Below are 13,682 nucleotides of genomic sequence, written 5' to 3'. Positions count from 1 at the left end.
GTGAAGTTTTCTTCTGGAAACTTATTGTTTTACCTTTCATGGTTAAATCTATAGTTAATAAAACAGCAGCTAAAAGTATTGGAAAAATAATCTGTAGTTCATCTGGAATTGATCTTTGTATATGGCATGAGGTAAAGATCAGGGTTCATGTTTTTCCATATAAATATATCCAAAAGACCCAGCATCATTTATGGAAAAGATACCCCTTCCTCATTGTATTGTAGTGTCACCTTAAACCAGCTAATCATGTGTGTGTGGGTCTGTTTCTGGGCTCCCTCTGATTCCATTGTTTTGTTTGTCTAATTGTTACAGCTTTATAATAACTCTTTCTATTGATTGATTGATAGATACCGGGTCTTGTTCTATCAGCCAGGCTAGAGTGCAGTGGTACGATCATAGTGCTTTGTAGTCTCAGATTCCTGGCCTCAAGTGATCCTCCCACCTCAGCTTCCTGGGTAGCTGGGACTACAGGTATGAGCCACTGTGCCTAGCTTTATCATTAATCTCAATAATCTAGAATCAGTTTGCCAGCTTTGTTCTTCAAGATTTCCTTGGCTCTTTACGTTTCCATATAAACTGTCGAATCAGCTTTTCAAGTTTCAAAGAGTTATCTGCTAGAATATTGCTTAGTATTACATTGAGGCTATAGATAATTTAGGGTAGAATCGATGCCTTTACAACATTGAGTCTTCCGATCTGTGATCATGGTATTCCCCTTCATTTGTCTTTTTATTTTCTGTCAGTAATATTTTTTGGTTTTCAGCATAGAGGTCTTGCAGATTTTTAAGATTTATTCCTGTATATTCAAGACCTCATGTTGTTAATCACCCTTTTTGAGAACATGGAAGTTTTCAGCACTTCTTAGAATGTGACATTAACATTCATCCTGAGAAACTGAAACTGTATTTTGTACTCCATTTATCTTCCAACATCCCCCTTTCCCTTATCTGTGGTACTGTCATGCACATGCTAGTTACTTGGAATGTCAGAAGTTTAGTAATTAGCCATGGCACTATTTAGGAGGCTGAGGCAAGAGGATCACTAGGACCCAGGAGTTTGAGCCCAGCCTGAGCAACATAGCAAGGCCCATGTCTCTTTGAAAATGAAGAAAATCACAGCACTGCACTCCAGCCTGGGCGGCAGAGTGAGATCCTGTCTCAAAGAAAACCCCAAAAAACAAAAACCAAAGTTTAGTAATTAGGTTTTATGAAATTTAGAAAAAACTAGTTTTCCATTAATGAATGCTTGTTATTAGAATATAGTGAATATATATTCACTATATATATTCACAAAATATAGTGAAACTGTATATTTTGGTGGTGTCAAGTGGATCAGCCTACATACTGCTGTGTGAAATTGCTTTCGCCAAAAGAATTGGTTGAGACGACATTAATTGAGCTAATGTGAGTCAGTATTCTAGGGGAAGGAAGAGCAGAGGTACCAATATTGGAATGTAGTTTTACTTAATATAAACCACAGCAAAAACAAATTGTGGATAATAAAGCCAAATTAATGTTAAATGTTTGCTCAGGAATCAAACTTGTTGATTTGGTCATGATGATTCCTCAGTAACTTCAGGTGCTCCTCAACTTACGCTAGGGCTGCATCCTAATAAACCTGTAAGTCAAAAATATTTTTAAGTTGAAAATGCATTTAAAACTCTGATAAGCAGCTGGGCGTGGTGGCTCACGCCTGTAATCTCAGCACTGTGGGAGGCCGAGGCAGTCGGATCACCTGAGGTCAGGAGTTAAGAGACCAGCCTGGCTAACATGGTGAAACTCCGTCTCTACTAAAAATACAAAAATTAGCTGGGCGTGGTGGTGGGCACCTGTAATCCCAGCTTCTCGGGAGGCTGAGGCAGGAAGAATCACTTGAGCCCTGGAGGCGGAGGTTGCAGTGAACCGAGATCGCGCCATTGCACTCTAGCTTGGGTGACAGAGTGAGACTTGTCTCAAAAACAAAACAAAAACAAAAAACAAACAACCTCTGATAAGCCCACTGAAAAAAAAAATTGTAAGTAAGCTGAACCATCTTAAGTCCTGATGCCGCTTGACCTAACTATGAAGTTTCAACCTGATAAACCCGTAGTAAAGTCAAAAAATTATGAGTTGAACCATCTGAGTTGGGGACCATCTTGACTCAGTTCACTAGGTTCAGTTCAGTAGAACCTGCTCTTGTTATGAGATGATAATGCTTTCTACAGAGCAGAGGAAAGCAGAACTGTAGAGAAAAGTTTTGTACTTGACATCTTTTTAATTCAGTAACTATCCTTCAATTCCCTTTTCTACCTTTTATATTCTGAAAAATCTTTGATCTAGTTAAAACTAGTCCAAAAGCAGTATTCAAAAGATCTAGAAAAATGTGGGAAGACAGAGTAGAGTGAAGATGATAGAGAAAAATGGTGCAAATCTGACTTTTATTTTTTTATTTTTTTTTTGAGACAGAGTCTAGCTCTGTCATCCAGGCTGGAGTGTAGTGGCATGATCTCAGTTCACTGAAACCTCTGTCTCCCGGGTTCAAGCGGTTCTCCTGCCTCAACTTCCTGAGTAGCTGGGACTGCAGACGCGTACCACCACACCTGGCTAATTTTTTGTGTTTTCAGTAGAGATGGGGTTTCACCATGTTGCCCAGGCTGGTCTTGAACTCCTGACTTCAGGTGATCTACCTGCCTCGGCCTCCCAAAGTGTTGGGTTTACAGGCGTGAGCCACCCCGGCCTGACCTTTATTTTTTAGAATGTAATATAGTTTGGAAAATACATTTAGCAGCATTAAAGACATTTATAGCTGGGTGTGGTGGCTCATGCCTGTAATCCCAGCACTTTGGGAGGCTGAGGTGGGCGGATCACAAGGTCAGGAGTTCCAGACCAGCCTGGCCAATATGGTGAAACTCCGTTTCTAATAAAAAAAATAGACAAATTAGCTGGGCATGGTGGTGGGCGCCTGTAGTCCCAGCTACTCGGGAGGCTGAGGCAGGAGAATCGCTTGAATCCAGGAGGTGGAGGGTGCAGTGAGCCGAGATGCGCCACTGTACTCCAGCCTGGACGACAGAGTGAGACTCCGTCTCAAAAAAAAAGGAAGAAATTCATGGTAACGCCATCCTCTAGGTAATTAAGTAGCACCATTTTTAATCGATAAAAGAGTATATATAGTAATGCTATATGTGTTTTGTATTTTCTTATATAATGATAGAAGCTGTGCACTGCAGCCATTCAGTGATGTGAATGGCAGTCCCTAGGTTGTGCAACCTGATGGTACTGACCACCAATAGCTGTGGAACCCAAACCAAGTTCATGATGAGTTTGTATCCTCATGAGCCTAGTTTTCTGTTTTTGTTATTGTTCTTAAATTACAATCAGGGCAACCAAAATAATTTGCTTTAAATTCTGTAGAAACTAAAAGATGACAAATTATGTAGCTGTTTCTATGATTTTTGTAGTGATAGTGTTTATCTCTGTAATAGTATCTTGTAGCTTTCACAAATACTCATTTTTACATCTGTTCAACTTTATTAAACACATATACACAACACTGACAAAGGATTAAAACATCCCTGTTCTTTCGTCTTTGGTTTTGGAATTCTTTTTACTTGTATAATTCTGTTTTCCATCTTCATTTGTATCCTTGCAGGTTGCCTGAAAGGTTTGAAGACCATGTGGTATTATATATATTTTAACAGGTCATGTCATTTCTCTAATGCTGTGGCCCTGAGGTTAGTGATATATTAGGAAACTGTATCATGAAAGTCTGTTTGAGGATAGAAACATATGCATGGACTTTTCCCAAAGTTTGTAACCTGTCCATATCTGTTAGCTTTTGCTGTATTAAATGTATAAACAAAAGCCTCAAAACTTAGTGACTTGAAAAAAGGTTTCATTTATCACAGTTCTTTGGGCTTGCTGGACAATTCTTGTGGTCTCTGCTAACTTAGCTGGGGCTATATGGCTTCATTCTTATATCTGATGATTGGCAGACCAGTTGGGTCTTGGGACACCTCACTTATATGGTTGGTGGTTGATGTATGTTATATGTTAGCTGGGTTGATGGCCACATTTTTCTCATCATCCAACAGGTTAGCCTGGGCTCATTTGCATGGTGGTGGTTCCAGGGTTCCAGGGTTCCATTGAGTAGAAAGAGGGTAAGCCCCAGTGTACAAGCTTCTGCTTGTGTTGTGTTTGCTAATGTCCCATTGACAAAGGGAGGTCACATGGTGAAACCCAGATTCGTGTGGAAAAATAGACTCCACTTCTTTTAGGTTATTTATTCATTTTACTTTAATTTTTTTTCTTGTGACAGAGTCTCACTGTACTCCAGCCTGGACGACAGAGTGAGACTCCGTCTCAAAAAAAAAGAAAGAAATTCATGATAATGCTATCCTCTAGGTAATTAAGTAGCACCATTTTTAATCGATAAAAGAGTATATATAGTAATGTTATATGTGTTTTGTATTTTCTTATATGATGGAGAAGTTGTGCATTATATATATTTTAACAGGTCATTGTCCAGGATGGAGTGCAGTGGTGCGATCTCGGCTCACTGCAACTTCCCAGGTTCAAGTGATTCTTGTGCCTCAGTCACCCAAATAGCTGGGATTAGGCATGTGCCACCTTGGCCTCCCAAAGTGCTCGGCCTATTTAAAAAATCCTTTAAATTTTTAATATTTGTGGGTACATAATAGATGTATATATGGGGTACATAAGATGTCTTGATACAAGCATGCAATATGAAATAAGTGCATCATGGAGAATGAGGTGTCCATCTCCACAAGCATTTATCCTTTGAGTTACAAACAATCCAATTAACAACACTCTTTTAGTTAAAATGTGCAATTATTACTGACTATAGTCACCCTGTTGTGCAGTGAAATCGTAGGCCTTATTCATTCTTTCTTTTTTTGTGCGTGCCCATTAATAGACTCCACTTCTTGATGACAGGAGTGGCAAAATCACATTGCACAGGAGTGAGCATACAGGCCTGGGAAGAATTTGGGGCCATTTGCAATTGACCACGTTCGTTTTAGGTTTTCTAGCATCTGTATTTCATTCAAATATTCACTCAGACATTTATTGTGCTCCTGTGTTCTACCGTAGGGATAGAAAAAGGCAAATAAAATAGGAATTTTCTCTGTCAAGAAATAAATTAGATTTCTGTCTTGTCACTATGTTTAATCAGTGTACATACTCTGGAACCCTGTACTAAGAACTGTGAGAATGTAAAAACTGGAGTAGTTGTTTTCTAACCACCCTTCCTCCACTTCCAAACTCTAAATCTTATTTTTATTTTATTCTGGTTCTAAGTTATTTCTCAGGTAACTTATGTCAAAGTGTTAATTGATGATTAAAAGTCTATTATTTTAATAATGAAACTTATTAAATCTCATCTGACTGTTAGACCTGCTTCACTATAGAGTTGGGGCAGAACACTAGCATTTGTTGAATTTGTGCTGGGGCCATTCACTGTGTTAGGCTACTAAAAGCAATTTGATGTTTCATCTTTGAAACATTGCTTGCCTTTGTACTAAATTTTCATTTTGACCAATTGTGCCTGCCCCATCCTCCCCCAATACTTATGAACTGATCTATACAAAATATCGTGTCAGGGACCAGATGCTCTAATAATAATCAAAAAGCTTTCCCCCTTTATTTTACTAATTTTAAAATGGATAATACTTTCGTTCTTATTTTAGTTGCCGTTATATGGGTATTTTTGAAATAAAATGTTGGTTAAATATTGCCTATTTTGATTAGAAACCATCTGCCAGATGTGATGGATAATGGCTCCCCCTTGTGGCACAGTCATTTATGACATGTTTAGATTGCCTCAGAATGTCCTGAGCAGGCCTTGTTTTTAAAAATAAGGGACTCTCCTCCCCACCCGCTAAAAAAAACCTCAGCAGAATTGAATCAACAGCTTCTGCTCCCACCCCCTCAATTCTTTGGCTCTAATAAGGATCCTGTTTTTGTATTTTCTTCACATTGGTGCTGATACAAGCCAAAAATATCTGTATCTCCATATTTATGGTGGATCACTATGAAGGTATTCTGAGGAACTTTTAATATCTTGGAATGTTGATAGGTATACTAAAACAAGTACAAAAAAAAAGAGGTTTTGAAGTCCAAAATAGTGTAATGCTGGACCAAATAAGTAATATTTGTTTGCAGTGAGACTCCTCAGAAACTTTAATAGCCAGTGTGCGTGGTGAGCCTCCTAAACAAGAAGGGTTTTCCAAACTTAGTGGACTGTAGAGCTCTCTCTTCAGGGAACATGTTTTGGGAAACAGCAGGTTGTTTCAAGTGAGTCGTTCTTTGGGGTTTTTTAAAAAAAACTTGTTATTACTATATTTGCCTTTTCCCCCTTGCAGCAGTTTTCATAATTACATAAGAGAAAACAGCAGTAGGTAAAAAATCTTATAGATTTGTTTTTGGCAGCATATTTCCTGTTAAGAATAGGCTACTTTTTTCCCTTTGTAGCAAGCCCACCTCAGAATCCTAAAGTGTTTTTTTTAAAGATTACATTATATAAGTCGAATATTAGTTTAAACAATTATTTCATTTTATGTTAACCAAAGCTTCTCAGATTTTGGTATTGACACTTACTGGCAATGGGTACAATGGGTCTCCTACTTCTGCTTTCTTTTTTCCCTTCATAATATTTATAGAGAATATACAAGGGGAAAAGTGAAAATGTGGCCATGATGGTCATGGGGTTTTGTGGGGAGGGGGAGGAGATTTAGATTAAATATGTTATATTTCTTCTGAAGGCCACTATTTAAATATAAGCTTTTCCACAAATACATAATTACCATGCCTGTCTTCTATTGTGTTCTGACACATCTATATACCTAAATCAAGAGGAGCTATATGTATAATCTTTGTAATTCAGTGCATTTCTTTTTTTAGAAAGCAAATATATTCTATTATTATTTTTTATTTAGTTAATTTATTTTTTGAGACTGAGTTTCACTTTTATCACCCAGGCTGGAGTGCAGTGGTGCGATCTCGCTGGCTGCAACCTCCGCCTCCTGGGTTCAAGCATTCTTGTGCCTCACTCAGCCTCCTGAGTAGCTGGGATTACAGGCACCTGCCACCATGCCTGGCTAATTTTTGTATTTTTAGTAGAGACGGGGTTTTGTCATGTTGGCCAGGCTGGTATCAAACTCCTGACCTCAAATGATCCTCCCGCCTTGGCCTCCCAAAATGCTGGGATTACAGGCGTGACGCCTGGTGTATATTTTAAAGCAGTGACATGTTTTGACTTTTTTTCAGGTTAATTTTTTAACTACACCAGAAAACTGGTTTGATTAATGTTTACTGGAGTGAATAAAAGCAAATATAGTAAGCTCACATTGAGCGTCATCAGGATGTGAGGTTTTCCAGATAGGCTATTTTTTTAGTTAATGGAAACGTAGTTTTAAGTATCAAGATTTTATAAAAATATCTTCATTGCTGAACATATGCAACATGATGTCACTTTATTTTCAGTATTGGTTTGTCATTATGATACAATACTGATGCCTTAGGGCAGCTGCAGCTGTGCTTACCCTTTTCCCTTCCTTCCCCTTCTAAATATGTGGTTTCTTGTCCTTTATGATTTTAGAGAGTAGTTACAATTGTGCCTAATATAGGAACTGATATGTAAGAAGAAGAACTTTTATGAGCCATGGTCTTTGTGACATTTACTTTGATTATTTAGAGATTCTTTTAATCCTTATCTGTTACCTCTCCCACCTCACCGCCCTTGAGTTCTTCGCAGTCTGGCATAGTCTGGATAGGTGATTTTTAGAGAAATGAGGCTTGATTTTTTTTGTACTAGGTGAATTCTGCATATTTGGTATATAGTTTTTCTACAAAAGAGGTGTCACCAAAATCAAGAAGTATTTACATTTTTGTGAAAAGCGTGTGGATTTTATTCTTACATTTTATTTTAACAACTTAAGTACCATCATGTATTTTATCAAGCAGTATATACTTTTTAAATTGGAAACGTTGCGTGTAACTTGCCATGTTTATAACATTTAAGTTAATGGTTACAACTGATGGATTTGAGATATTGTTATTAAACTAGAAATTTGTATTAAATGATATATAGTTAAAGGTTATATTACAATATATTTTTAAATTTAATACTTTTATAGATTAAGATTTTGATGACTTCAATTTAATTTTTAAAATTTGGTCTAAGTTTAAATATGTTTATTCAGGTGGGTGATCATCATTTTATCTTTACTGTTGGAGAATAAAGGTTTTGGAAGATCATTGCCGTTTTATTTTAAACGTGAGAGCTAAGCAGTTTTTATAAAGGCCAATTTCCTAATAGAATTTATTTTTGGTTTTATTAGTGGGCAAATGGCATCTACCTCTACATTCTGGTTACAAGGGAGAGACTTATACTTTTGTTATAATAAGTTATGTGTGAAAGTGAATTTTACATATCATCTATATGTTTTATATGTATTTTGGCATGAGGTGGGAAGAACTAACTAAAAATTCAATTAAGATATTTAGCAATATAATCAGAGTAGAGTCTGTTTTACTTTACTTTAAAAATTCAGGGTCTCTAAAAAATCCTTTGAAATAGTTATGAATTTTAATAGGACCATACTTAAAAATAATCAACAAAAGATAAAAGCCTTTTCTTAGGTAGTGCCCAAACTAGACAGAGAATAGGGGGAAAAATCGGTTTTTGATTTATTCAGTCTATTATGTTAAACATTTTAATGTTTAGGTCTATACTAATTTAGACGTGATTTGTTTTATTTTGAAATAAAAAGCAATATTTGTAAACTTGGAAATTAATGTAAATGTATAATTTGAAAGAAATGAGATGGCTAGGTCAGTAATACTTCTTCAGTCAATGAAATAATTATTCTAACCTGAAATAGCAACATCTGGTCAAAGCAAAATTAGTAAATAAAGTTCTTGAGTCATGACACAACATGTGATGTGTCTGTAATATTACCACCCAAGTTTTACCCATTTTTTTTCCTGTTACTCAATGATACATGTTTTTACTCACATTTAAATACATAAATTTTACTCTACAAGGACTGTGTTAACAATTGGTTCTGGTTTTCTGATTATTGTATTATCTCCTACTCTCTATAGTTTAATAATGTTACAGTTTTTTGGTTTTATTTCATGTATAATATGACTTTTTAAAACTACTAGATAAATTGAAAGTTTAGTTGTGCTTCGTATTTTAGAAGAATTCACTTAATGAAAATTCTTTCCTAACAGTCATCCCCTCCCCACAAGATAAACTGCCCAAATTATTTAGGTGATCATTGTTGGTACTGTGATGTCATAGAATGAACCAACTCAGTGGCAAGGACTTGATTATGGCTTTGTTAGAACTAAATGTTTTAGGTATCTAATTTAAACAAGATAAGGAAATTTATGCACAGAAAATGTACTTATTTGTTTGAGGTGGAAATATATATAATTTGACTTTTTTTTTTTTTTTTGGTCTCGCTGTGTTGCTCAGGCAGATCTTGAACTCCTGGGCTCAAGTGATCCTCTTGCCTCTGCCTTCTGGGTAGCTGGGATTACAGTTTCGTGTCACCACCCCTAACTCTAATTTGACTTTTTAGATATATTTCAAAGCACTTGGAAAATTTGTGTTTTACAATATCAGTTATTTGATTTCACTTTCTAAATGGTTATCGTCTCTCAAAACCCCTTATGGTCATTTGCAGACACAAAACTCAGAATCTCAGAATCACTTAACAGACTTGATGTGTTCTATTCTGGTAAATGTGCTAGAGTTGAGATTGATACTCTTAGCTTCTTTGATAGACTGCATTACAGAGGTGCATAGACTGAATTTCTTACTGTGCTGCTATTAATGCATCTAGAGCCTGAAGACTGTTGTAGAGTTAGGCTTTAACTGTTAGCTCTCTTGATATTGGAGATGATAGGAATTTCTAGGCGACAGGAAAAAGATGAGACAGTGAGCATACAATGGGGGCATAAGCCCCAGCTATTCTTATTTTTGTTTGTTTTTTTGAGACAGGATCTCGCTCTGTTGCCCAGGCTGGAGTGCAGTGGCGTGATGACAGCTCACTGCAGCCTGGACCTGCCAGGCTGGAGATATCCTCCCACTTCTCAAAGTGCTGGGCTTACAGGCCCTTAATTTTCTAACTTGTAGGAATGGTTTGTGGTTCTGAGAAGTCAATTTGTAACAGTTTAGGAAAATTTAAGCTTAGAAATCTGGTGAATTTATTAAAGAATGTCATTATTAAACTGCTTTGCTGATTATAATAACAAATGAGATTCTCTTTCTTAAATGATTTTGTTAGGAAAACATGTGGGTTGGGGTTTACTTTGTTACGTTGTGACACTCTTACCAGCTATGATTGTAAGGATTCAACTTTTGCTGTGACTATCTTTTATAATCTGTGTCTGTGATGTGATAAAAGTTGACATCCATGTTTGCCTGAAATACAAGACTTTCAGTTTTAAGACTGATAGTCCTGGGCAAACTGGGACAAATTGGTCTCCTAAACTTGTTGTCCACAAAGGCTAATCCAGAGAAAGACAATTACAATTTTGCCTATAATTTGGTTATCAAAACGAGTTGTTTCGCTTGAAGACAGACTCAGCTTGTTTACTAGTGTTAGTATATGAAAACACATAGGTTTCTTTGTCAGGATTTAAATATGCTGGCAAGAAATGTAGTTACCAAAGAATCTTGAGGTGCACATGGCTTTGTTTTGGCTCTTTGAATGCCACCCATTTGCTAGCATTGTGGCAGGTGAGTTTATATCATTATCAAATTTTCTTCAGCAATCTGCTGTAAAACATTCCAGTTAAGGAAACCACAGCTCAAGGAACGCAAATGATTTCTGAAGGTCATGTAACTGGTAGATAGCAAAGGCAGATTTGGATTTTAGGATTCCTGATTCTTAATTTCTTTCTTTTCTTTTTTTTTTTTTTTTTTTTTTTTTGAGACATAGTCTCGCTCTGTCACCCAGGCTGGAGTGCAGTGGCACAATCTCGGCTCATTGCAAGCTCTGCCTCCCAGGTTCACGCCATTCTCCTGCCTCAGCCTCCCAAGTAGCTGGGACTACAGGCGCACGCCCGCCACCACACTCGGCTAATTTTTTTGTATTTTTAGTAGAGACGGGGTTTCACCATGTTGGCCAGGATGGTCTCGATCTCCTGACCTCATGATCCGCCTGCCTTGGCCTCCCAAAGTGCTGGGATTACAGGTGTGAGCCACTGTGCCCGGCTGTGATTCTTAATTTCTAATAGTTTCTCATGAGAGTTAATAATAGATATATAAACTGGTTTCTAGTTAATATGGTAAGATCAAAAAAGAAGAGCATCCCTGGTGGCCTTTTAGTCATATAAGCCACTGTTGATGGTTAAATGTTTTCAGAGGGTCTAATTTTGAAAATGTTGATGAAAAGATATGAACTTCATTTCACTTTAGAAAAATGCAGGTACACCAACTTTTGAATACTCAGATAATGAGTTCCTCTGTTCTAAGGAGATGTCAGTTGTCTAGAATTAATGCTTATTTGTCTTAACTCTGTTTTCATAAGCAGTGTGTAGGAATAGTTAGAGAAAGTAAAATAGCTTGATTTAGTGCAAGTTTTATTTTTAAAATGCCTTATCTGTTACTGTTAGTAAAGTTTTGTTTTGCTTGCCTCATTATGATATAATATTCTGAGATAATAATTTATTGTTACAAAATGATAGCAAGCATTATCTTATGTGTAACTTTTAATTAAATCCATATTCTTCAGGTAAAAAGAACGTATTTAACTTTTAATTAAATCCATGTTTCTTCAGGTAAAAAGAACGTATTCTCATGGTACTTACAGAGCTGGCCCAATGAGACAAATAAGCTTGGTGGGAGCAGTTGATGAAGAAGTAGGAGATTATTTCCCTGAGTTCCTTGACATGTTGGAAGAGTCACCATTTTTAAAAGTAAGAGATAATCTGTCATGGGATTAGAGTTTTTTTAAAAAAAGGCAAGAAAAACCAGTATGAGTAATCTAAAGTGTGTTTGTTTCTTTCATGCTACATGCAATATAAATGAATGGCTGTTTCAGAAATAGAAACGTTTTGGTTTTATTTGAACTGGAGGGAAGGAGAGCAAGAGATGGGAAACTGACATAATTCTTGTGTAGTGTGTACATGCGACATCTCAGGTTCTAATTGTAATGGCAAAGCTAAGTGGTGGGCCATGAAATAACACCTCTTAACACTTTAGGAAATTAGGTTCCATGTGTTTATCAGCTCTTTGTGAACTAAGTACTAAAGGACTTATAAAGTACAGGAAGGATTCTACTACAAATGTTTAAGACAAACGAATGGCAGTTTAGCATTCCTAAACTAAATTCCAGGAAAACTCGCCTGGGAAATTACACACCCATATTTTAGCCATGGCTGTACTTATCTGGGTTGGTCAAGCCCTTTAAACTTTCTGGGCTTCAGTTTCATCATCCATAAAATAACATGTTTAGACAATGTAGCCAAAGGCCCCTTTATTTAATTTATTTTTTTGAGACAGCCTCACTCTGTGCCCAGGCTGGAGTGTAGTGGTGTAATGTGGAGCCCTGACCTCCGTGGGCTTGGACGATCCTCCCACCTCAGCCTCCCAAGTACCTCGGATTACAGGCACATGCCACCATGCCCAGCTAACTTTTGTATTTTTTGTGGAAATGGGGTTTCACCATGTTGCTCAGGCTGGTCTTGAACTCTTGGACTCAAGTGATCCTCCTGTCTTGGCCTTCCAGAGTGCTGGGATTACAGGTGTGAGCCACTGTGCCCACCCCCACAGGCCCCTTTAAATAGTTTGTAGCCAGATTCCTTTTTTTTTTTTTTAAAGCCTCTTGATTTTCAAAAAGTATTTCTTATTGTGAGGTGCTGGGGCTATCCCACTCTGAGCTGTGTGGTTAGGTTAATTATTTAATCAGTAACTCAAAGGTCAGTGCAAACCTACACTGAAATTCAGGGTCCAGGTAAGCTGTGGAATGTGACAAGATTTCTGATACCACATAATCTATAGGACATCTCTTCTTTTATTACTTCTATTTGCTTGGTGTTTTTACCCTATATGTACATATATCTTTTTCTTCCCTTTCTCTTTAACCTTGTTCCATTCCTTTTTCTCTTTTCCTTTTAAACTTTTTGTTCCTTTTCTACTTCTCTCTAGTAGTTACATCATGGAATTAGGTTGCATTTATTATTGAATTATATTTAAAAATTACCAAATATTATTTAAATGGTTGCTTCAAATTTAATTTTCAAAGCACATGAACTAAATGCATTATTTCTCCTTTCCTTTCCTTTCCTTCCCCTTCCCCTTCCCTTTCCTCTTCCCCTTCCCCTTCTCCTTCCCCTTACCTTTCCCCTTCCCCTTCCCCTTCCCCTTCCCCTTCCCTTTCCCTTTCCCTTCCTTTCTTTTGATGGGGTCCTGCTATGTTGCCCAGGCTAGCTTTGAAGTCCTGGGCTCAAGCAGTCCTCCTCCTTCAGCCTCCCAAAGTGCTGTGATTACAGACGTGAGCCACCCACACCCAACCTAAATGCATTGTTTCTAAAGAAATTTGACAAGCCTTTTTGGAAAGGGGGTGTGTGGTGAAATTTTTTTTTTTTTAATTTTGTTCTCAACATTCCATGGACAGTGGCCCTCAGTTTCCTTCTTCCCTCTCTCTGTCTTTTTTTGTTTGTTTGTTT

At 37.2% G+C, this 13,682-nt stretch overlaps 1 protein-coding gene across 1 annotated transcript in view; it reads left to right on the top strand.

The window, feature by feature from the left end:
• The window catches only part of RSBN1L (round spermatid basic protein 1 like), a 98,850-nt gene that overhangs the window by 69,548 nt on the left and 15,620 nt on the right, over window positions 1-13,682 (top strand). The window contains exon 4 of the mRNA XM_004045640.5: window positions 11,793-11,930. Coding sequence (XP_004045688.2) covers window positions 11,793-11,930 — 138 coding nt within the window. The remainder of the gene's footprint in view (window positions 1-11,792; window positions 11,931-13,682) is intronic.

This window comes from Gorilla gorilla, chromosome 6 (assembly GCF_029281585.2).
Source record: "Gorilla gorilla gorilla isolate KB3781 chromosome 6, NHGRI_mGorGor1-v2.1_pri, whole genome shotgun sequence".
Taxonomy (NCBI): Eukaryota; Metazoa; Chordata; class Mammalia; order Primates; family Hominidae; genus Gorilla; species Gorilla gorilla.
The sequence above is the reverse complement of the archived record's forward strand: the minus strand, read 5'-3'. Positions and strand labels throughout refer to the sequence as shown.